General features: G+C 57.0%; 1 protein-coding gene across 13 annotated transcripts in view; it reads left to right on the top strand.

Moving 5' to 3' along the window:
* Positions 1-10,217, top strand: part of FMNL1 (formin like 1) — a 65,807-nt gene extending 55,590 nt beyond the window's left edge. For 7 of the 13 annotated variants that reach the window (XM_043503276.1, XM_043503279.1, XM_043503278.1 and 4 more), the window contains 5 exons: positions 4,266-4,754; positions 5,342-5,443; positions 5,859-5,948; positions 6,349-6,472; positions 8,223-10,217. In XM_043503276.1, coding sequence (XP_043359211.1) covers positions 4,266-4,754; positions 5,342-5,443; positions 5,859-5,948; positions 6,349-6,472; positions 8,223-8,326 — 909 coding nt within the window. In that variant the 3' untranslated portion in view covers positions 8,327-10,217. Of the gene's footprint in view, positions 1-4,265; positions 4,755-5,341; positions 5,444-5,858; positions 5,949-6,348; positions 6,473-7,418; positions 7,517-8,222 lie in introns of all 13 variants that reach the window. The other 6 variants (XM_038385668.2, XM_038385667.2, XM_038385666.2 and 3 more) reach the window with 2 other exon arrangements.
* Positions 10,218-21,810: the final 11,593 nt, after the last annotated feature.

Here is a 21,810-nt window from a genome sequence, read left to right as displayed (position 1 = left end):
ACGACACAGAGAGAAGGCAAAGCATGGAAAGATTTTAGCCCTGTCCAGGTAGAAGGCAAGATGTTGTCTGACATCTAATGTGTGGAGACACTGCTCCTCCACAGAAGAATGTGGCTTAGGAAATAACATAGTAAATACACCGCCTAGTTCAGATGAAATTGAGAGACCACCTTAGACACAAATTTTGGGTGCAGCCTCAACATCACTCTTTAGAGAATTACATGTAAGGAGACTCTGCTTTCAAAGCCTGCAGCTCCCAGACTCCACGCAGGTGTCATCACAACCAGGAACGCAGGTTTTTGACACAAGAGAGAAAAGGGGGAAGTTGCCAGAGCCTCGAAGGGGTTATAGCAGCGCTGCCAAGACCAAGTGACGGTCCCACAAGGGAACCGGTTCCAGCACCAGTGAGAGGAAGGATTTCTTTTAAGAGTCTTGCTACCATGATATTGGAAAACACCAATCTTCCATGAATTGGCAGATGAAACACTGAGATTGCCACCAGAGGCACCTTCAATGAGCTAACTGTAAGGCCTGACGACTGATGGCCTGTGGGATAGTCGGGAGTGGAGGAGAAGCATTCAGGAGAGCCGCTTGCCAGCAGAGGTGGAAGGGAGCAGAACAGATGGCATTTCCTGTTGTCCCATGTGGCAAGCAAGGCGATCATTGGGGTGCCCCAAGCTGTGAAAATGACGCGCAGGACACTGGACTCCCAGGACCACTCTTGACTCAGGGAAAAGTTCCTGCTGAGATGGTCACGAGATGGTTCTGGACTCTGGGCAAGCAGAACCCAATGTAGAACTGCCACAGCGTGGGCACCCCCTTCCCTGTTCACATAACACATCGCGGCGCTATTGTCATCGATCATGCGAGCCACTGAGCCCCGATGCGCCTAGAGAAGCGTGACAGGCATTGTAGATGGCACATTGATATACAGTGACGCTTCCTGCTCCGACCACAGACCCTAAACACCAGATGTGGTCCCCAGTCCATCAGGAAGGTGATGGTGACCACAGTCCAGATCGGTAAGGGCTGGATGAAGGGAATGCCCTGACGTTCCCCTGGACCATCCCCCAGGATCAGTGAGTGAGGCAGTCCAGGAGTGGGAAGGGTTGGACGGTCAATGGTACTGAGCCATATTTGAAAAGGGCAAACATGCAGCCTGGCAAATGGACTCACCTGTGGGCATGCGAGCGTGTGGCCCAAGAGCCTTCGGTACCTCTGAACTGTTCTGGAAGGTTGAAGTGCAGAGTGAGACAAAGGCAGAGAATTGTCTGAAAACTGTCAGTTGGCAAAAACACCCTTAAATCATAGAGTCTATTAGGACCCAATGAACTCCATTTTCTGAGTGGGGCCCAATGTTGACTTCCTGGTATTAGGGTGAGACCCAGACGGTCGAGTCAGCACAGTGTAACGTGCACATGAGAGAGAACTTCTCTGGGCCTGCCCCTTAGTAACCGGTATTCCAGGGGCGGGAAGACACAGATTCCCTTCTTCCTGAGCCCAGACGTTTGGTAAAAACCACTGGGGGGGGGGGCAGAAGACAGATCGAAGGGAAAGACTGTACACTGCAAATGGCCATTTGCCACAACAAATCGGAGAAATCTTCTGTGGCTCGGGAGAATCGTCACATGGAACTGAGTGTCCCAAAGGTCCGGAGCAGCCAACGAGTGGTGACCCAGAGTGGGGAGGAGAGTTGAGACCATCAGACCCTCACGTCTCTGACACATTTGTTGGGGCTTTGGAGGTTGAGGATATTCTTACTTCGCCTTTGGATTTGGGAACCAGAAGTGCCAGGAATAGAAACCTTGGCCCCAGTGCTCTGGAGGAAAATTCTCCACCACTCCCAAAGTTAGTAGAGAGCGGACCTGCTCAGGAAGCAGCAGTCACTCATCCGGGGGGTGCCTGCAGCCCATGGGACAGGGAGCCAGGGTGGAGAGGAGTAGGGGAGAGGCACTGGAGAGCATAGCCTGATCTGACTGTGCTTAGGACCCAGCTGTGGGTGTTAATCAAGCCTGTCCCTGAACGGAGGGGACAGGGAGTGAAAGTCAAGACTGGACCCCTGTGCTGGACAAAGGAGGCTGGGGGAGGGTATCTTGCCTGGCCGAAGCCAGAACCCGATGCTCCTGTCTGGGGTAGTCCTGCTGTTTCAGGGGAGGGAAAGATTACCCAAGGGGGCATTGTGGGTAGTGCTGCGGCCACTGACCTGCAGTGGCACCTTTGCACCGCCGGTGTGCACACCCCCAAGGAACCCAAGGAAGCTCTAGAATCCTTGCAGGAGTGCAGCGCTTGGGCCATTTTGACCGAAGTCAGCGAGGCTGGGGAGTGCCGCCGTGGTAACATTGCCGGCGTGACGTCCAGTGATGCCGAGGAGGTCCTTGTGCCAAGCCCAGCACCAGCCTCACTTGCACAGTCTGTGGCAAAGGCACATCGGGATGCGGTGCTGACAGACCCAGAGGTGCAGCAGGCCATCCAGACAGCGAGGCTGTGGCTCCCATAGCCCCAGCGAAACCCTGGACTAAGGAAGAGCCTAGGAGGGAAAGGCAAGGGAGATCCGCTGCCGCCTGATACGCTGCTGGCATGGAAACAGTCACCCACATCAGTACCCGATTCAATAGACGCACCGGGGCCAGAACCGAAGTCGATGGTATGGGGTCTCTCTCACCCCTGTGTGGTACTGGGCAGTGACTGGAAGCACCTGCTCCATCCTGTATGCCAGCAGTAGCTGTGCTCTTCTTGGAGGAGGAAGACGAGTGTCCACGAGACCTGGAGTGGTCTCGATTTGTCTTACGAGCCCCTTTCCATGGCGCACTCGCCGGAGAGGCCCCGGTCCCAAATTACGGGCTGGTACCACTCGCTGAGGCCGAGGGTGCCCTCCGACCCTGGGTCTCGGTGCTGAAACAGGCCTCGTGGCCTGCTGGACACGGTGCTGCTTTAGGCAGAGGTCTCCAGCCACCCGAGTGTGTTTTGTGAACACATTACAAATCAAAGGCTGCTGTCTGATGGGGGCCTCGCCTAAGTGGAGCAAGCACCCTGTGGGGGCATTGATGGGGGTCTTCCCCCCAACCCCACTGACGGTGTTTGAACCCTGGCAAAGGCATCGCCGGGGAACACTTAACCCAGCCAACTGACTAATGCTGGCATGAAAGGCGCTAGCTAACGATGGGCTTCCGGACCAGCCACGTCAGAGGAGGAGGAGTTGTGAGGTTCAGAACCACCCGGAGCTCTGACTCCAGCCATGGGAGAGACGAAAGAACCGAAGGAGGGTCAGGGGGGCAGGGAAGGGGAGAGGCTGTGGCCGCGAGGTATGAGCGCCACTTCCTCTGGGTGCTGCCAGGAAAATGCTCTGGCTGGTGCGCACACCCACGTGGAATACACAGCTGCATCTACCCTGAGAAGAAGTGGCTGGGTACAGGGAGGGGAGGGAAGTGGCAGGGGGCGGATGGTGGCGGCTGGGTATGGGCATTGGGGGGAAATGGCAGCGAGAGGGCAGTGGTGGCTGGGTATGGGCACTGGGGGGTGGCGGTGGCTAGGTATGGGGGTTGGGGTGGCAGGGGGCAGACGGTGGCGGCTGGATAGGGGTGCTGGGGGGGAATGGCAGGGGGAGGACAGTGGTGGCTGGGTATAGGCACTGGGGGGGAATGGCAGGGAGACGATGGTGACCACTGGGTATGGGTGCTGGTGGGGTGGTGGCGGGGTATGGGGCAGGGGGCAGAGGCTGGCGGCTGGGTATGGACACATGGGGGCGACGGGGTGGACGGTAGCTACTGGGTATGGGTGTTGGTGGGGAATGGCAGGGGGAGGAGGTTGTTGGTGGGGAATGGCAGGGGGAGGACAGCGGTGGCTGGTTATGGGCACTGGGGGGATGGTGGTGGCTAGGTATGGGTGTTGGGGGGTGGCAGGGGGCAGACAGTGGCAGCTGGATAGGGGTGCTGGGGGGAATGGCAGGGGGAGGACAGTGGTGGCTGGGTATAGGCACTGGAGGGGAATGGCAGGGGGACAATGGCGACCGCTGGGTATGGGTGCTGGTGGGGTGGCGGCTGGGTATGGGGCAGGGGGCCGAGTCTGGGTATGGGCACATGGGGGCAGCAGGAGGCGAACGTTGGTGGCTGGGTATGGGGCAGGGAGCGGAGGCTGACGGCTGGGTATGGGGTAGGGGCGGATGGTGACAGCTGAGTATGGGGAAGGGGACGGAGGCTGGCAGCTGGGTGCAGGTTCTGGGGGTGGACACCTGGGCATGGCCCCAGCCTGACTCTGCCTTTCCCCAGCTGCTGGAGATGAAGTCGACGGACCGGAAGCAGACGCTGCTGCACTACATTGTGCGGGTGATCATGGAGAAGTACCCAGAGCTGACGGGCTTCTACACCGAGCTGCACTTCCTGGACAAGGCGGGCTCAGGTAGCGAGCGTGGCTGGAGCTCAGGGTGCCCGCAGGCAGGGCCAGGCCTGAGTCCTGGGGAGGTGGAGCTGGAGGGCACAGTCCCGGCAGGGCTGTGTGAAGCCTGTCAGAGGAGCCGGGACAGGAGCTCAGGACGGCCCGGCTCTGCAGCCCTGCCACTCCCCACTGACACTCCATTCTCCTCTGCCCGCCCAGTGTCCCTGGACAGCGTGTTGCAGGACATGAGGGCCCTGCAGCGGGGTATGGAGCTGACCCGCAAGGAGTTCATGCGGCAGGACGACAGCCAGGTGCTCAAGGACTTCCTCAAGGCCAACACTGAGGTGATGGAGAAGCTGCAGACTGATAGCAAAACGGCCCAGGTAGGTGGGTCGCCCCAGACTGGGGGGCTGAGCCGAGACAGCCTAGGGGGGCGGGTCACCCCAGACCAAGGTGGGGCTGATGCTCTGGAGTGGGGGCTGTGCCAAGACTGCCCTGGTAGGTGGGTCACCCCAGACCAGAGGGGGGCTGAGCCGAGACTGCCTGGGGGGGTGGGTCACCCCAGACCAGGGTGGGGCTGATACTCTGGTGAGGGGGCTGGACTGAGACTGCCTAGGGGGGTGCACGGCAGGCTGATGCTCTGGTGTGGGGGCTGAGCTGGGGGTGCTCTTGGCCTGGAAGGGGACCTGGTTGGAAGGTGGTGCAGGGGGAGGGCCCAGGTGGGGTTGCTGGGGGGCTCTGTCTCTGGAGCAGGCTTCCAATGGCAGCGCCATTGGGAAGGGGAGCCATGGGCGGAGCGAACGTGCTGCTGGCCCTGCGTAATGCCATCCACTGCAGCGGGGCACCCTCCAGGCAGAGCAAGGCTCCTCGGCCCCAGCCAGCTGACGCCAGCCTGGGAGCGGGGTCTCCAGGACCCCAGCAGGGAATCTACCTGGGAGTGGCTGCGCTAACGGGTCCCCCCTGCCGGCAGGAGGCCTATGAGTCAGCTGTGGAGTACTTCGGGGAGAACCCCAAGACCAGCTCCCCCACCATATTCTTCCCTATATTCGTGCGCTTTGTCAAGGCCTATAAGGTAAAGGGGCCCAGGAGCTGGGGGGCGGGGCGACGCTCTGGTCATGCCATGGCAAGAGAATAGCAGCAGCCCTGGGAATCTGCCTTGGCTGGGACTGGCCTACACCAGCAAGGACCCCATGGGGCCCCCTGACCCTGGGCATGTTGGCTGGGCAGACTGGATCTGGGATCCATGAGGGACGGGCAGAGCCCCGTGGCACTCAGAGGCCATTTGCCGCTGTAACCCTGCGGGGCTCGAGCAGGGTCTGCCCAAAGCCTGGCCTCGGGCCCTGCCTGCAGGGCCAATTCCAGCCAGGCTTTGCAAGCTCATCTGCTGCGATCCCTCGCAGCCAGGGGGTGGAGTGGGTCTGCTTCCCGGGTGGTGGGTGTAGAGCCCCAGCCCGTGTAACCAGAGCCCACACTGTTCTCCTCCCAAGAAAGTGGAGCAGGACATCGAGCTGTGGAGGAAAGAGGAAGCAGCTGCCAAAGAAGTGGAGTCCAATTCCCCCAGCAAGCCAGAGCCAAAGGTACGAGCCAAGCTGTAACCCCCAGAGCTGGGCCCCGTTTCGTCCCACAGCCATGACACCAAGCGCCTGTCCCATGTGCTATTCAGGAGCCTTTCCCAAGAGGTGAGGTGTCAGAGCCAGATTCTTGCCAGCTCCAACATTCTGTCTCGCTAATACCTCCCCTGGCCATTGGATTCTTCTTCACTTCCTCATAACCCAGAGTGTAGCATTGCTGTGTACTGGTACACAGCTGCCATGCTCTACCCCAGAGGTGGCTGCAGTTCTGTGGTGGGTGAAGTGATTCTTGTATCTGATTTGTAAAGTTCTTTGGGATCTCCTCCTACTGAAGAAGGAGACACTGTCTGAGGGGCCAGATGGCTGAGGGCACTAACTTCTCTCCTTTCCACGGTTGCTACTACAGTCTCCTGTCCACAAGGCCAAGCGCCAGCAGATGGACATGATCGCTGAGCTGAAGAAGAAGCAGATGGTGAAGGAGCCCCTCATTTACGAGGAAGGAGATGGTGCCATTGAGGACATCATTTCGGGTAAGGGGGCATAGACCCAGAGACCAGCAGGGTCTCCCAGGCATGGGAGGTGAACCCACAGACTGACGCCCATGGGAACTAACGCACCATACCTTAGCCAGTGGGCCAAAGCCAGGGCAGCTGGTGCAGAGCAGGGTCCTGGCCAGGTGGCACCAGAAAGAGCCCACTGCTCGGTGATGAGTTTTCTTTGGGCTCTGCATGTCACATGACCACTAACCCTTGCCCCCTTTGCCACGCCTTGCCATGTGGTACACACCATTGCTGCAGCCTGCTGCCAATCACAGGGCTGTGCTCTGGCCTTCTTTCCCAAGGTACCATCCCTGGCCTGGCTGGCAGCTCTCCCGTCCCCTGGGGCTCAGGGAGGGGTGGGCCAGTGGGCTGCATAGCCCAGAGGAATGTGTTCAATAGGTGGAGCAGGGAGCTCCCGGGGTCTGTTCTCAGCTCTGGCACTGCCGTGCTTGGGGCGAGCTGCATCCTCTCCGGGGTTTGGTGTCCCCAGCTGTGCAGTGGGTTGGTGCTGTGTGCTGGTAGGGCATTAGTGTGTGCAAAGAGCTGCCAGGGCCGGGACTGAGCGTCTCTGCCTGGCAGCTGCAGCTCAGCCTGGGGGCTCCCTGCTGCCTTTCCGTAATGCCCCTGGATCTCTAGCCCTCCAAATCTCCCTGGGCTGTGCCAACAGTCGAACCATCCCCTGGTCTTGGGCTGAACTGACCTCCCCAGCAGCTGAGAGGGGGCAGGCTCAAGTCATCCACCCTGCAGAGGCTCAACATTCCTCTAGAGCATCGTTGCGGCTCCAAGCAGCACTCCTGGCCGCTGTGCAGGGCTGAGCTTTCCCCGTGCACCTGGGTCTGTCTCTCATACGTCCTTGGCCTCACCTCCTTCTGCGGCTCTCTCCTGCTCTCTCTCTCTCCCCCCCTTCTGCTGCCTCTCGGCGGATCGCTCTGCTCAGCTCTGAAGACGGTTCCTTTCACAGCCCGGACAGGCAAGCGCTCGTCCCGGCTCTTTTGCGAGGCCAGCTTCAATGAGGAGAGCCCCCTGTAGCTCTAGGTAACCCCTGCCTGGGGAGCTGGGTTCTGGAGGGGTGCCCAGGTCTGGGCTACCGACTGCGTTGGAGTAGCTGGGCTGGGGGAGCAGATTCCTGTGCATGCATCTGCCGGGAATTCCACCTCTTCCCTCCGAGCTGGGTGCGTCAGGCGGGAGGATGCTTTTCGGCTGCCTCCGTCCCCTCCGCAGCACGACTGCCAGGGAGGCGGTAGGCCAGGGGCTCATGTATGTCTGTCCGTCACTTCCCTGCCCACGCTGCTTTGGGCCTTGTGATCTTGTTTGCGCTCATGCTCAGTAGGGTTGGGCCTGGTCCATACGGGGACGGCAGAGGCCTAGACAAAGGGCAGGTGGCTCACCAATTGGTGCAGAAGGCGATGTGCTTCCCTTGGCGCCAGCACAGAACGGGGAGGCCTGGCGAGGCGCTGGCCCTCTCCTGCTGGCCTGTTTGGCAAGTGTTGCAATATGAAGCTGTGTCCCTGGCTCCTGGCGTTCCACTTCCCTCCAGTGCCGGCTGGATGGGAAAGGCCCCTCCCACCCCACAGCCAGCCGCGATGGCATGTTAGGGTGGCACGTGTCCCCAGCAGCTGCTGGGGGTGAAAGGCACCAGTGAGAGGAGTTGCTCTCATCGCCTCAGGGCAGGTGCAAAGAGCTGCGTGGTTTCCCCCTTGCTGGTCAGGCTCCAACCAGGCTCCGTTTCCTCTGGGCACAGGTCTGCGGAACCAGCCGTACAGGCGCGGCGACACTGGCCGGTGCAGCGGCAAGAAACGACCCATGGGCCAGACCCTCCAGGTGACCCCTGACATCTCGCTGTGACCGCCCCGCCTACAGTGATGCCCTGACTGGAGGAGACCAACCAGCAGCACCGCCCCGCCCTGCCAGGGGAGAGGAGGTGGATGTGATCCACAGGGACTGGACTACCATAGCCACTGGCCTGAACCAAGGACTCTCACACTGATGGGAGAATCCCTGCTCGCAGCTTCAAGACGCTTAACTGCTCTGAGTGCCAGCTGGTGCCATGCACACCCTTCCCCCCCAAACCAGCCCTGCACATCTGGCACCGGGCTCTCCCCCACTGGCCATGTCCCTGCTGCCTGGGCAGCAAAGCCAGTGGCCAAGTGGCTCTGGGGGGAGGGGGAATGTAATGTGTGTGGCAGCTGCTTGAGCTCCACATGAGAGACCGGAGGGGGGTTAGGGCCCAGTAGCGATTCCCATCCCTCTTCTCTCCCACGCAACACCACATGCTGGGCTGGACCACAGCCACTGAGGGGGGGCCCCCCAGTGCACCAAGGGTGAGGTCTGCCCGCAGTCTGTTCTAGCCCTGCCTTCCCACTGTCTGGCAGATGCTGTCTGGCTTGGGATTATAGTCCATGGGCTGCATCTTGTCCGACTGGCCTTCTCGTGCTGCTTTAGGGCTGACCCTGACCCCAGCCTCCCGCTCGGCCTTGACACTGCCTTGCCCTGTTCTCTGTTGTAATGAGAACAGAGCGCCCAGGCTCTCGACTCCCTGGCCCCGGCCTGACCGCAGGGGGGACCTACAGAGCGGTGCTCGGCTGAGGGGGCTGTTGCACCAACCCTCTTGGCTGGCAGGTGGGAATAGGGTGACCAGCTGTCCTGAACCGAGGGGCTTTGTCTTACATAGGCACCTATACTCCCTCCTGCCCCCTGGAAAGAGTGTCCCGAGTAGTCACACCCTTCTCTGGTCACCCAACGTGGGAACGGTATTTTAGGGTGGCTTTTAAATGTCTTCCTTGGCTTTCTCGTTATGCTGCACTGCGTGGGAGAGGGAGGGGATGCCGCTGTTCCTCCTGGCCTCAGGATGGGAGCAGCCCCTCTCTCATCCCCAGGGAGGCTCAGAAACAATGACAATCAACAGGGGTAAAGCAGCGCTATTCCTCATGTCACCACAAGGTGTCACCCTTTCCCCATGCCATCTGCACCCCCCACCCCTGGGCGGGGCTGGGGCCACAGCTCAGACCTAGTGCCCCCTATGCCCTGGGCTGGGCTGGGGCCTCTAGTTATACAGCTAAGCCTTTCACAGGCAGATGAGTGACAATCAGAACAACTGGCTCTGGGCTGCAAGGCTGGCCGGGATGTCTATCGAAGCCCTAAGCACCCACCAGGCTGCACAGTTGCCCCCATTGCCAGGAGGCTGCAGTAATGCGGCTGTGCCCTCCTGGCTGCAGAGCTACTCCAGTGTGTATACGCTCCCAGCTGCATGGCTGTGCACCCAGCTGCAGAGAGGCCTGTGGGTTGCAGCTCCCCATCCCCTCCCCTTTAGCCCCCTGACTCATGCCTCAGCCCCAGTCACTGGTGGAATGATGCAGCCCCCCCCGCTTGCTGGAGTAGAGGAGCCCACTGAGATCGAGCCCTTAGTTCCACAGTGCTCGCCCCCCTTCTCTCGGCCTGACTCAGGGCATGCAGCTGCCATGGATCCTCTTGCTAGGCCAGACTTTTAGAGCAGGACTAGCCATGTTTGCAAGCCAGAGCTGTGATTATTTCCTGCTGTAATTAATAGGCAAAATGCCAGCTGCTTGGTCTCACTCCCAGACACTCATCACAATGCAGGCGGGGTGGGGGATGGGGAAATGAATGTGTAACTTATACGATGCCTTTAAGAAACAGGAACTGCTCCTTTGTATACATTATTTTTATATCCTGGCTGTGAGGCCTGGTTTAATCTGGTAATAAACCCACTAATGCTACAGTTCCCGGCTGCTCCAGTGGGGCCTCCTCAGCCAGCGTGTGAAACGTCGCTACCTTCCCTTGGTGCAGGCAGGGCTGGGGTCGTGAGGTTGGTCCCGTGGGGTGGGGTGGGGTAGAGAGAGGCAGTAGCATCTAGTCAGTGGACCAACTGGTGGGGGGGGGGGGGTAGAGACACAGTTGAGCTTACAGCCAAGAGCTCTGTCTTCACTCACACATCTCGTCGCCCCCCGCAGCTAGTCCCGCAGAGATGATTCTGCCTCACCCACCTTGTCTCTCCAGGGAGTGAAACAGCAGCAGGGAGAGGATACGCTCCAGAGCATGGCGATTAAGGGAAAGGTCTGGGGTAGCTCAGGGAGAGCATCACTCACTCGGATCTGAGAGCATTCCTTGGCCTCGCTGAGCATTACCTAGGAGACACGAGTCCTGCAGTTACCACTGGGAGCTGAGGCCTTCATGCTGGAGGGAAGCTGCTGGCATGCTGGGAGCAGTGCATCCTCCTCAGCTGCTCTAGGGGCTTAGAGGGTGCTGGGCACCACACCTCCACAGAGCTTTCTTGCCCCAAACAACCAAAAGCAAGGAGGGGAGACTTGACATGCCTCAGGTCACCAGCTGAGCCAGCATTCAACCCCAGGGCTCCTGCCCAGTCCAGTGCCCTGCTGGCCTAGTCTATTTGTAAGTGTCCCAAATAATAGGGCCCTCACCCCTAGGGCAGCTCCTCTCCTGATCCTTAGTGCATTGTTTCCCTTCTCTTCAGTTCAGACAAGTTATAGGCCAGTGCCAATTTCACATCTTCAGTGTGATTATAACCTTCCACTGCTGTGCAGTTATGCTCCTACCCCTGCTCTTCTGTATTACAAACACTGCAGCCATGCAGATACCAACAGCAGAACCCTGGGTACCAGACACGCACCATGGGGTTTGCTCCCATCAAAGTTCTGTATGTCCTGAAACTAGTCACTTAGCTCATGCAGCTTGACACTTGGAATTCTGCAAATGCTGGGTGTGACGGGTTGGATCACAGAAACCCCCTGGGAGCTGCCACCTTAGGACTCCAGCACGATCATTTTCTGCCACCCAGGGATTCTCCCTGCCGGCACCAGACACGACAGTCGCCTCGGGGCATACTGAGGTTTCAGATGGCCCCAGGGCAGGAGGGGCTCCCTTGGGGGTCTTGGAGGGGAGGGACTCCCATGGAGGGGAGATATCACCTTCCAGTGCTGCCACATCTTCCCCAGCCGGCACCGGTGGATAGAGCACACCCGTGGGTAGAGCGGAAGGCTCGGCATCAGTGCCCCCCTTCCTGGTCTTCCGGGGGGCCTCCGCATCCGATGGGAGGAGCGGAGCTCGAGCCTTCCGCTTGCCCCGCTTCCCCTGGACTAGGGCCCAGCCCTCCATGGCATCATCCAGGGGCTGGCTAGCAGGGGTTGTGTCAGGGGGCAGAGGCGATGGCTCAGGGACTCGAGGGGGTAACGGTGGGGCAGCACAAGGGAGGGAAGATTCCCCTTGGGGCGGGCCCTCTCCCATGCTTGGCGGTGTCCCTGCCGCACCCTCCTCCACAGGCCCCGCCAGATTGCAAGCAGCGGGGGCGAGGCTCTCCCGCTCGTCTGGGCATAGTTGGGGAGGTGCCCCTTGGGCCCGAGCGGGAGCAAAGGTGGACTGGGAAGGAGGAGGGGTGGTTTCGGGCACCGGGCAGCCAGGGGTGCCGGCGCCCTGCCGAGGCTCAGGGGTCCCAGATGCCCCTCCTTGCCGGGCCAAGGGACAGTCCCTCCGGACGTGTCCCATTGCCCGGCAGAGGTAGCACCGGGCCTCCCCCGTGGAGTAATGCACCCCGTAATGGGCTCCCTGGTAGGGGACTAGGAAGGACTGAAGGGAAGCTGCACTTGCCGGCGGAAGGAGAGGACGTGGCGGAGGGTGGGGTCTTTGCAGCCCAACGGGAGAGGACTGATGACAGAGATGGGCTTCCCCAGGGTAGAGAGGGCGGGTAACAGGGCGGCATTGGAGAGAAAGGGAGGGACAGAGGTCAGGACCAGGTGGACGCCCAGGGGGACGAACACCCCCCCCACCCCCAGGCCCTTCTCCACCGTCTCCTGGGCGGCGGCCTTCGATGTTAAGAAGACGACAACCTTGCCATACATTTTGGAGGCTGCCACAATGGCCGTGGGCCCCACCACCCTCGCCAACGCCCGCACATAGGTCTCCACGTGGGGTGAGGCGGGCACCAGGAGGCAACGGACGCCGTGCTTCCTGGTCATGGTGGGAAAGGGGCCCCGGCCGCTATAGATGGTAGCGGAGCCGGTGGGCAGGAGAAATGACGTAGCGGCAGGTGGAGGGGCTGCCACCACCTGGGCGTATGCCCTGGGTGGCGGGGGAGGGACACCCCCAGAGCTGGTGGAGGGAATAACGGGGAGGGGCACCCCAGCCGGCGGTGGGGCCGGGGCATTGGGGCAGCCCCTGCCATGGAGGGCCTGGTCTTTTTAGCGGGGCCCTTCCTCTTCTTCTTGCCCTGGCCCTTCCCGCTGGCTGGGGGGACTCCCCCCGAATCTGAGGGTGTGAGAGACGTGGCAGCAGTGGAGGTCACCCCGGTGCCTGTCGCTGCTGGTGCCCCAGCGGGGGCGATGGCAGATGGTTCGGCAGCGGAGGTAGAAGCTTGGGGGGGTGACGGAGGGGCAGGCGGGGGAGGGGTAGCTGGGGCTGCTGGAGGGGCCCCACCTGTCTGGCCCCCGCCATCATGAGCGGGGAGGGAAGGGGAGACACTAGAAGGAAGAGGGCAAAACGGGAAGCAGGTCTATCACTCCTCCCCGCTAGGCTGCAGGCAGGGGAGGAGGGCACCAAAAGGGGTGGGCTGGATGGGGGGCAATCAGGGGTTGGGGTCAGACACTGACACAAGGTGGAATTCCGGCTCCTCTTGCTGCACTAGGGGAGGGGGGGATACAACAACATTGGGGGTGCAGTAAAGAGGGTGTAAACTAAAATGGGAAGTAGCACAAGCGCATGGGAGGGGACGTGGGCGCACGGAGCGAGGGGCTAAGCGGGCTGGAGGTAGGGCAGGGAAACCAAGGGGCTAGCTTCAGAGGCTGGGGCAGGGCAAACAAACAAAGGATGTAGAGGGAAATGGGCGGGGCAGGCAAACAAACGGAATCTAGTAAGGGGGCTGGGGCAAAAAGGTTGGGGCAAAAGCTGCAAAGGGGGCAGGTAACAAAGGGCAAAGCTGTGAGGTGGGCAATCCGGGGTGGGGCATGTGCGCCCATGTGCACTTGCACAAGTCTTTTTAAGCTGGCTGCTGCTTCTGGCCCAAAGGGTGGAAATAGGGCTTGGCAAGCCAAGCAAGCAGCTGAGGCCAGAGGCAGGAGCGGAGGCAGATGGTATACAGCCAGTGGGGGTGGTGGAGGGGGCAGCGATGGTGGTAGTAGTGGTGGGGGTTGGGGGGACACACAGATGGATCGGGGGGCAGCTCCACGCCACACCCCGTGTCCCTGCAAACACAGTCAGGACCCCCACCACAAGAGCACAGTTTGAAAGTTACTCAGTCTTAAGGCCCCCTCCACGGTGGTCTGCAAAGTCTCTAGATGCTCCCCCACTGGTAGATGATCCCCTTCTCCTCCTCCTCGGGGCGTCAGCAGCTCCAGGCAGCAAGCTCCGCAGCAGCAGCTCCACGAACTCCAGGTGGTGATCAAGGCAGGCAGAAAGGACCCTCTGAGGTGTTGGTGGTGTTCACAGAAATGGCTGGAGCTGGGGTCCCTCAGGCCCCCCTTCTGGGGAGTGGGCCAGCAGACCCCCCCTCCAAGGGGCTGCAGTTGGAGCAATAGCAGCACCCAAGGGTGGGGGGGTCCAGCAGCCAGCCAGCAACCAGGTAGCAGAGAAGGGGGTGGGGGGTGTCCGGCCCAGCCAGGGGAGCAGCTAGGAGAGCCCAGGGCTTAATAGCAATAGGAGTAGGAGCCCTCTCCCTCCTTCTTCCTCCAGGCCAGAGGGCTACGGGAGAGCAATCAAAGCAAGAGCTCTTGGTCCCAAGTTCGGTAGGTCCCTTTTCCCTATGTAAGAGTACAGGGAAGGTTCCAGAACAATCAGGAACCTTCTGGAGACAATTAAGACAGACGGGCTGATTAGAACACCTGCAGCCAATCAAGAAGCTGCTAGACTCAATTAAGGCAGGCTAATCAGGGCACCTGGGTTTAAAAAGGAGCTCACTTCAGTTTGTGGTGTGTGTGTGTGAGGAGCTGGGAACAAGAGGTGCTAGGAGCTGAGAGTGAGAACGTGGACTGTTGGAGGACTGAGGAGTACAGGCATTATCAGACACCAGGAGGAAGGTCCTGTGATGAGGATAAAGAAGGTGTTGGCAGGAGGCCATGGGGAAGTAGCCCAGGGAGTTGTAGCTGTCACACAGCTGTTGCAGGAGGCACCCTAGACAGCTGCATTCCACAGGGCCCTGGGCTGGAACCCGGAGCAGAGGGTGGGCCTGGGTTCCCCCCAAACCTCCCAACTCCTGGTCAGACACAGGAGGAGTTGACCTGGACTATGGTTTCTAAAAAACAGCCAAACTGAGGGCTGCTGTGAAGCTCCAAGGTGAGCAAATCCGCCAATAAGCACAAGACCCACCAAGGTAGCACAGGAACTTTGTCACAACTGGTGTCCAAAGTGGGATCTGGTGTCCACAGCGCAGCGCAAGAAGGAGGGTGTTGGGGGAAGGGAGAGGGTTTTTTTTTTTTCCACCACAATGGCGGATGTAATGCAGGAACTGATACAAGCCACGGCTGCCCAGCAGGAAGCTACCCGTCTCCAGGCAGTTGCCCAACAGGAGGCAGTGCGGCTGCAGCAAGAGACTAATCACCTGCTGATGGACCAGGCTGCTCAAACCAGGCTATGTTGTGGGAACGGGTAAACCAGGTAAAGGCCCTTACAGAGCTGAACTGCAGCTATCATGGGATGGAGATCATGCAGGCCTGCAATTGGCTGCAGAAAATGATGCGGGAGGATGATGTAGAGGCATACCTCCTGGCCTTTGAGAGGACAGCCCTGCGGGAGGCTTGGCCTCGAGAACAGTGGTCTGGCCTCCTTGCTCCATTCCTGCGTGGGGAGGCCTAGAAGGCCTAATATGATTTGCCTAAAGAGGCTGCGGCAGACTACCCCCAGCTGAAAGCAGAGATCCTGGCCAGATCTGGGGTAACGACCGCGGTGCGGGTCCAGTGATACCATGAGTGGAGGTACCAGGAAAACAAAACCCCACGGTCCCAATTATATGATCTCATCCATCTTGCATGAAAGTGGTTACGAACTGAGTCCCAGAGTCTGGAGATGATACTAGAGGTTCTGGTGATCGACCGGTACATGAGAGGACTACCGCCAGACCTTCACGCCTAGGTAAGCCAGAACGAACCCTCCACCTACAACGAGGTTGTCACGCTGGTACAGAGGCGAAGGACGACGAGGGAGCTGACCCAACCAGTTAAGGAAGAAGCATCCTGGGTTAAACTGAGAGCTGACCCAACCAGTTAAGGAAGAAGCATCCTGGGTTAAACTAGCAGCACCAAGCCGTAGAGCTCGGGTGACTGGGCCACCAGGAGAACCCAGGTGGAAAAAGAGAGGGGCTGAAGGCCCACCAGAAGTCACAAAGAGTCGGAGCACAGAGGGGGAAGAGGATCGTGATGTTAGACTACCCAAACCAAGAGACCGGGGAACGCCTAGGGCTCCATACAGATGTTACGCCTGCGGGGAGTGGGGACACATGGCTGCACAGTGTCCCTATGCCGAGGAGCCTATGCAGTGTAACCTGGGATCTGGGCAGACCCATGCTCCCTAATCCACCTTGTGGGGGTCTCACTATCCCTACATATGTACACCAGACCAGTGAAGCTAAATGGGGTAGAGACTACAGCACTGGTTGATTCGGGGAGTGCTATCACGCTGTCTCAGGGAAGCTCGTGAAGCGTAGTCAGCTGCTGTGGGCTAAGCGTATGGGGATAATATGCGTCCATGGGACAGTTGGTTATTACCCCACCATTCCCGTAAAAATTGAGATTCAGGGGAACACTACTGAGGTAGCAGCAGGTGTAGTCCCTAAACTTCCATACCCAGTGCTCATAGGGAGGGACTTCCCAGGCTTTGGAGACTTACTTCCAGTAGGGGAATTGGAGAAAGGGGGAAGCCCTGAAAGTAGTGAGGCATCCACAGTAGACTGTCAACCCCCAACCTTCTCTGAAATATCCCCATATTTGTTCTCCACTCCCAGACAGCGTAGAAGGATGAAAAGGGAAAGAAGGGCAGCTAAGGTCTCGGGAACCTGAATACTGGCCCAAAGCCAGAGGGTCGCTCTCGTAGGTAGGTGGACCCGAGCAGCTGAAAAGGAGGCCAACCAGGAGGGAGTAGCACCCGAGTCGGACCCCTACCCTAACACCTCTGAACCAGGAGAGGCAACAGAGACTGGCCTCCTAGATCTCGGGCAGATTAACCTCAGGAGAGGAAATTTTGGACGGGACCAGGCTGAAGACCCAAGGTACGACAACATTAGGAAGGAGGTGACCGAAATAGATGGGGTCCCCATGGAAGGGAAAACCCAGGGACCAGGACCCTACTTCATAATGTAGAAGAATCTCTTATACCGGGTTGCAGCACTACAGGGGCAGAAGGTACAGCAGATCCTAGTACCTCAAAAACACCAGAATACTGTATTAAGTCTGGCCCATAGTCATCTTTTTGGGGGGCATTTGGGGGTAGAGAAGACCCTGGCACAGGTCCTGCAATGATTCATCTGGCTCGGAGTACATGACGAAGTGCGGAGATACTGTGCGTCCTGCCCGGAGTGTCAACTGCACGGTCTCTGTCCCTACTTGAGGGCACTGTTAGTACCCCTTCCCATCATAGAGGTTCCCTTCGAGCGAATAGCCATGGATCTAGTGGGACCCCTGGAGAAGACAGTCTGGGGCCACCAATATATACTTGTCATTCTGGATTATGCTACTCGCTACCCAGAAGCTGTCCCCCTGTAGAACACGGCCTCTAAAATGATAGCTAAAGAGTTGGTGGGGATCTTTGCCCGAGTGGGGCTACCAAAGGAGATATTAACAGACCAAGGTACCTCATTTAGGTCGAAGCTAATGAAGGACCTTTGTATGCTGCTCCATATACATACCCTGAGAATTTCAGTCTGTCATCCGCAGACCGATGGGCTGGTAGAAAGGTTTAACTGAACCCTCAAGGCAATGATAAAGAAAGTGGTAAGTCAAGACGGGAAGGATTGGGACACCCTACTACCCTACCTTATGTTTGCAATCCAGGAGGTACCTCAGGCCTCAACTGGGTTTTCCCCCTTTGAATTATTATACGGACGCCGCCCCCGTGGCATACTAGATATCACAAAAGAAATCTGGGAAGAGGAACCCAATGACGGGAGCAATATAATTGACCATGTGTCGCAGATGCGAGAATGGATAGCCCGAGCCACCTATTGTACGGGAACATTTGGAAAAGGCACAAGAGGCCCAGTGAACCCATTACAATCACCAGGCAAAAGTCCAACAGTCCCAACCAGGGGATCAGGTGATGGTGTTGGTACCTGCGGCAGAAAGCAAACTTCTGGACCAATGGCAGGGACCTATGAGGTGGTTGAAACCCTGGGGGAAGTAACCTACAAGGTGTGGCAGCCAGGACGCCGGAAACAAGAACAAATTTATCACATTAACCTCTTAAAGCCTTGGCACCGAGAGGTGTGTGTAGTGGCCCAAGAGACCCCGATCCAGGGAAATAATGTGCAGGAGCAGATCAGGATATCCACTGATCTGACACCAAACCAGAAGAAGGAGGTAACTGAGATAATCAACCGATACCAGGACGTGTTTTCAACCAAACTGGGCTGGACCACCGAAGCCTATCACCACATTATCACAGACCCTGGGGCAAAGGTAACTTTAAGGCCCTATCGGGTCCCAGCAGCAAAAAGGGAGGAGATCAAGGCAGAGGTAAAAAGGATGTTGGAGCTGGGAGTCATCGAAGAATCCCACAGTCAGTGGTCAAGCCCGATTGTGTTGGTGCCCAAACCCGATAGCACCACTAGGTTTTGTAATGACTTTCGCCGGCTGAATGAGATATCCAAATTTGATGCATACCCCGTATCGATGTGTTAGTTGACCGCCTGGGCAATGCCCATTTTTGACCACCCTTGATTTAACAAAGGGATACTGGCAGATTCCCCTTGCCAAAGATGCAAAAGAAAAGACAGCATTCTCTACACCAGAGGGTCTGTATCAATATACTGTTCTTCCTTTTGGACTGCATGGGGCACCTGCCACCTTCCAGCCTCTTATGGACAAGCTCCTACAGCCCCCTATCAGTTATGCAGCAGCATACCTGGATGATGTGATTATTCACACCCCCGACTGGAAAACCTACTTAGGAAAGGTGGAAGTGGTTCTGGACACGCTGGCCTCACAGCCAACCCAGCCAAGTGTGGTATACGGCTAGCCAAGGCTAAATACCTTGGCTACATTGTAGGAAGAGGCATGGTCAAGCCCCAACTAAACAAACTAGAGGCTATCCAAAATTGGCCCCGGCCGAATCGGAAAAAGCAAGTCCAGGCATTCCTGGGTGTGGTGGGGTACTACCGCCGATTTATTCCCCATTTTGCTACCAGAGCAAGTCCCCCTGACAGACCTGATAAAAGCCTGGGGTCCAGACATGGTGAAGTGAACAGATGCCGCAGAGAAAGCATTCATGGATTTACAGACAGCCTCTGCAGTAACCCCGTGCTTATAGCCCCAGAGTTCAACAAAGAATTCATTTTACAAACAGATGCATCTGAAGTAGGATTGGGAGCTGTCCTGTCGGAGATGAAGAACACCCAATCCTCTACCTCAGCAGGAAACTCCTCCCGAGAGAGCAGAAGTATGCCGTGGTTGAAAGAGAGTGCCTAGCTGTGAAATGGGCCATGGAAACACTATATTATTTCCTTCTGGGAGAACGGTTTACCCTTGTGACCAACCATGCACCCGTCCAGTGGTTGCAGTGAAATAAAGAGAAGAATGCAAGGGTGACCAGATGGTTCCTGTCCCTACAACCTTTCCAATTCAACATACAACACAGGGCTGGAAGCCACCATGGCAATGCAGATGGCTTGTCACAAGTACATTACCTGATGTCCCAAGTTGCCCAACCCCATAGTGTTGAGAAGAGGGGTGGGATATGTGACAGGGTTGGGCCGGATGGCTAAAGGAGAGTAATAGAAGTCAGATATATTAGCTCCAGGTTAAGTAGGTCCCTTTTCCCTGGGTAAGGTAACAGGGAAGGTTCCAGAACAATCGAGAACCTTCTGGAGACAATTAAGACAGGCTGATTAGAACACCTGCAGCCAATCAAGAAGCTGCTAGAATCAATTAAGGCAGGCTAATCAAGGCACCTGGGTTTTAAAAAGGTGCTCACTTCAATTTGTGGTGTGCGTGTGAGGAGCTGGGAGCAAGAGGCGCTAGGAGCTGAGAGTGAGAACACGGACTGTTGGAGGACTGAGGTGTACAACTGTTATCAGACATCAGGAGGAAGGTCCTGTGATGAGGATAAAGAAGGTGTTGGCAGGAGGCCAGGGGGAAGTAGCCCAGGGAGTTGTAGCTGTCGCACAGCTGTTCCAGGAGGTCTCTAGACAGCTGCATTCCACAGGCCCTGGGCTGGAACCCGGAGTAGAGGGCAGGCCCGGGTTCCCCCCAAATCCTGCTCAGACACAGGAGTCATCAAACTGGACTGTGAATTCAGAAAAACAGCCAAGCTGAGGGCTGCCGTGAAGCTCCAAGGCACACAAATCTGCCAATAAGCGCAAGACCCACCAGGGTAGCGCAGGAACTTTGTCACAGGTACCACAAGTACTCCTTTTCACAGTTTTTACAGGCAGAAGCTATTGCCCACATGGTATCTTGAATGTCTCCAGGAAGACTTAGGTGGACTGGAGCCTTCTAAGATGCATTGTTCCTTAAGTGTTTCTTGACTGGGCACTTAACTTTGCGAATTCCTTACTCCAGGAACTGACCAACTAAGGTTATTTAGAAATCAAGCCAGTATATGGTCAATATTTGTTACTTCAAATACAAAAATGATACATGCATACAAATACGATTAATAGATTCAGTAGATCATAATCTTTACACAGATATGTTACGACATATGTAGCATAGAACATATTCCAGTTATGTCATATATTCATAAGCATATTTCCATAAAGCCTTATGGGGGGCATTGTCATACTGGTCCTAGTGCTAAGCAGTAGCATGGAGTCAAAAGAAATCCTTTGAAAAGCCCTGCATGCATCCAAAGGATTCAACCCTCAGCTTTTCCCTTTATCAGGTACATTCTGTGCCTAAAAGCTCAGGCTGCTCAACTGAAGATAAAGCTTTGTAAGCTTATGACAGTTGCTTGTAATAGGGATCTACACGCAGTGATCCTGGAGGTCCCTTCTAGTCTTATGTACCAATTTCTCCTGGTGCAGCAGAGCCCCTGTCTCCAAACCCCCAGAAGGACAGTGCTCCCCCCCGCCCCGCCACGTGTGCTGATTGCCATGTGTAGGACAAACAGAAGCCTGAATTTGTAGGTGTATGTGGGAGAGGTGCTCAGTTTACTGTTCAAATAGCAAAACCATGTGGGGACTGGCCCTGCACTCATGAGAGGAAGATGTGGAACCTCTTTCCAACACACAATTACTTGATTTTGGCTGAAGTTTGGGGCCTAGGCACTGTCTCAGCTCTGAATGCATCTGCTGAAGTGAGCTGTAGCTCACAAAAGCTTATGCTCAAATAAATTTGTTAGTCTCTAAGGTGCCACAAGTACTCCTTTTCTTTTTGTCTCAGGTATGCTGACCCCTCACTCATGGGCCAGTCACTACAGTTAAACTGCTTTCACTGCAGAACCAGGCCCATGTTAGATATTTCTGTTGGAAGGTGGTAGAAGGCAGGGCTGTGACTGCTCAACTGATACCTCTCTTTGGGCATGGCTACACTGGAACCTTCAAAGTGTGAGTGTGGTTGCGTGCCAGTGCTTGGAGAGCGCTCTGCTGGTACTCCACCTCCATGAGGGGATCAGCTCCAGGCACCGTTTACACCAGCGCTTTACAGCGCTGTAACTTGCTGCGCTCAGGGGGGTGTTTTTTCACACCCATGAACGAGAAAGTTGCAGCACTGTAAGGTGCCAGCGTAGCCATAGCCTTTATCTTCCACTTGGCAGGAGGAGTTATAGTAAAAAGGACATTTAAAAAAAAAACCCAACTCCAAAACCCACCGTTTAAGCTTCAACCAAAGTGATCGAAGAGTTGTACAAAATCTACACTGCAAAAAAAAAAAAAAAAAAAAATCTACACTGCAAGTGGGAAATGCCAGCACAGCTGTAGCTTCCACCCATGGGCCCATGCCCAAGGGAGATGAAAAGCAACTTCCAGGGAACAGCTGGACCACTGGACAGATACATGGGATGGGCCCCCTTTTGGTTTCAGGTACCATCTCTAAGCTGCATTCTAGGTCACTGGTTGCCTTTAACCTTACACTTAAATACCATCAGCTCCACAGTGCTGGTGCTCAGGCACCCAGAGCTTTTATATAGCAGGGGACCTTTCTTCCAGGCTCTGGCTCTTACAA

Source organism: Dermochelys coriacea, chromosome 27 (assembly GCF_009764565.3).
Source record: "Dermochelys coriacea isolate rDerCor1 chromosome 27, rDerCor1.pri.v4, whole genome shotgun sequence".
Lineage (NCBI taxonomy): Eukaryota > Metazoa > Chordata > Testudines > Dermochelyidae > Dermochelys > Dermochelys coriacea.
The sequence above is the reverse complement of the archived record's forward strand: the minus strand, read 5'-3'. Positions and strand labels throughout refer to the sequence as shown.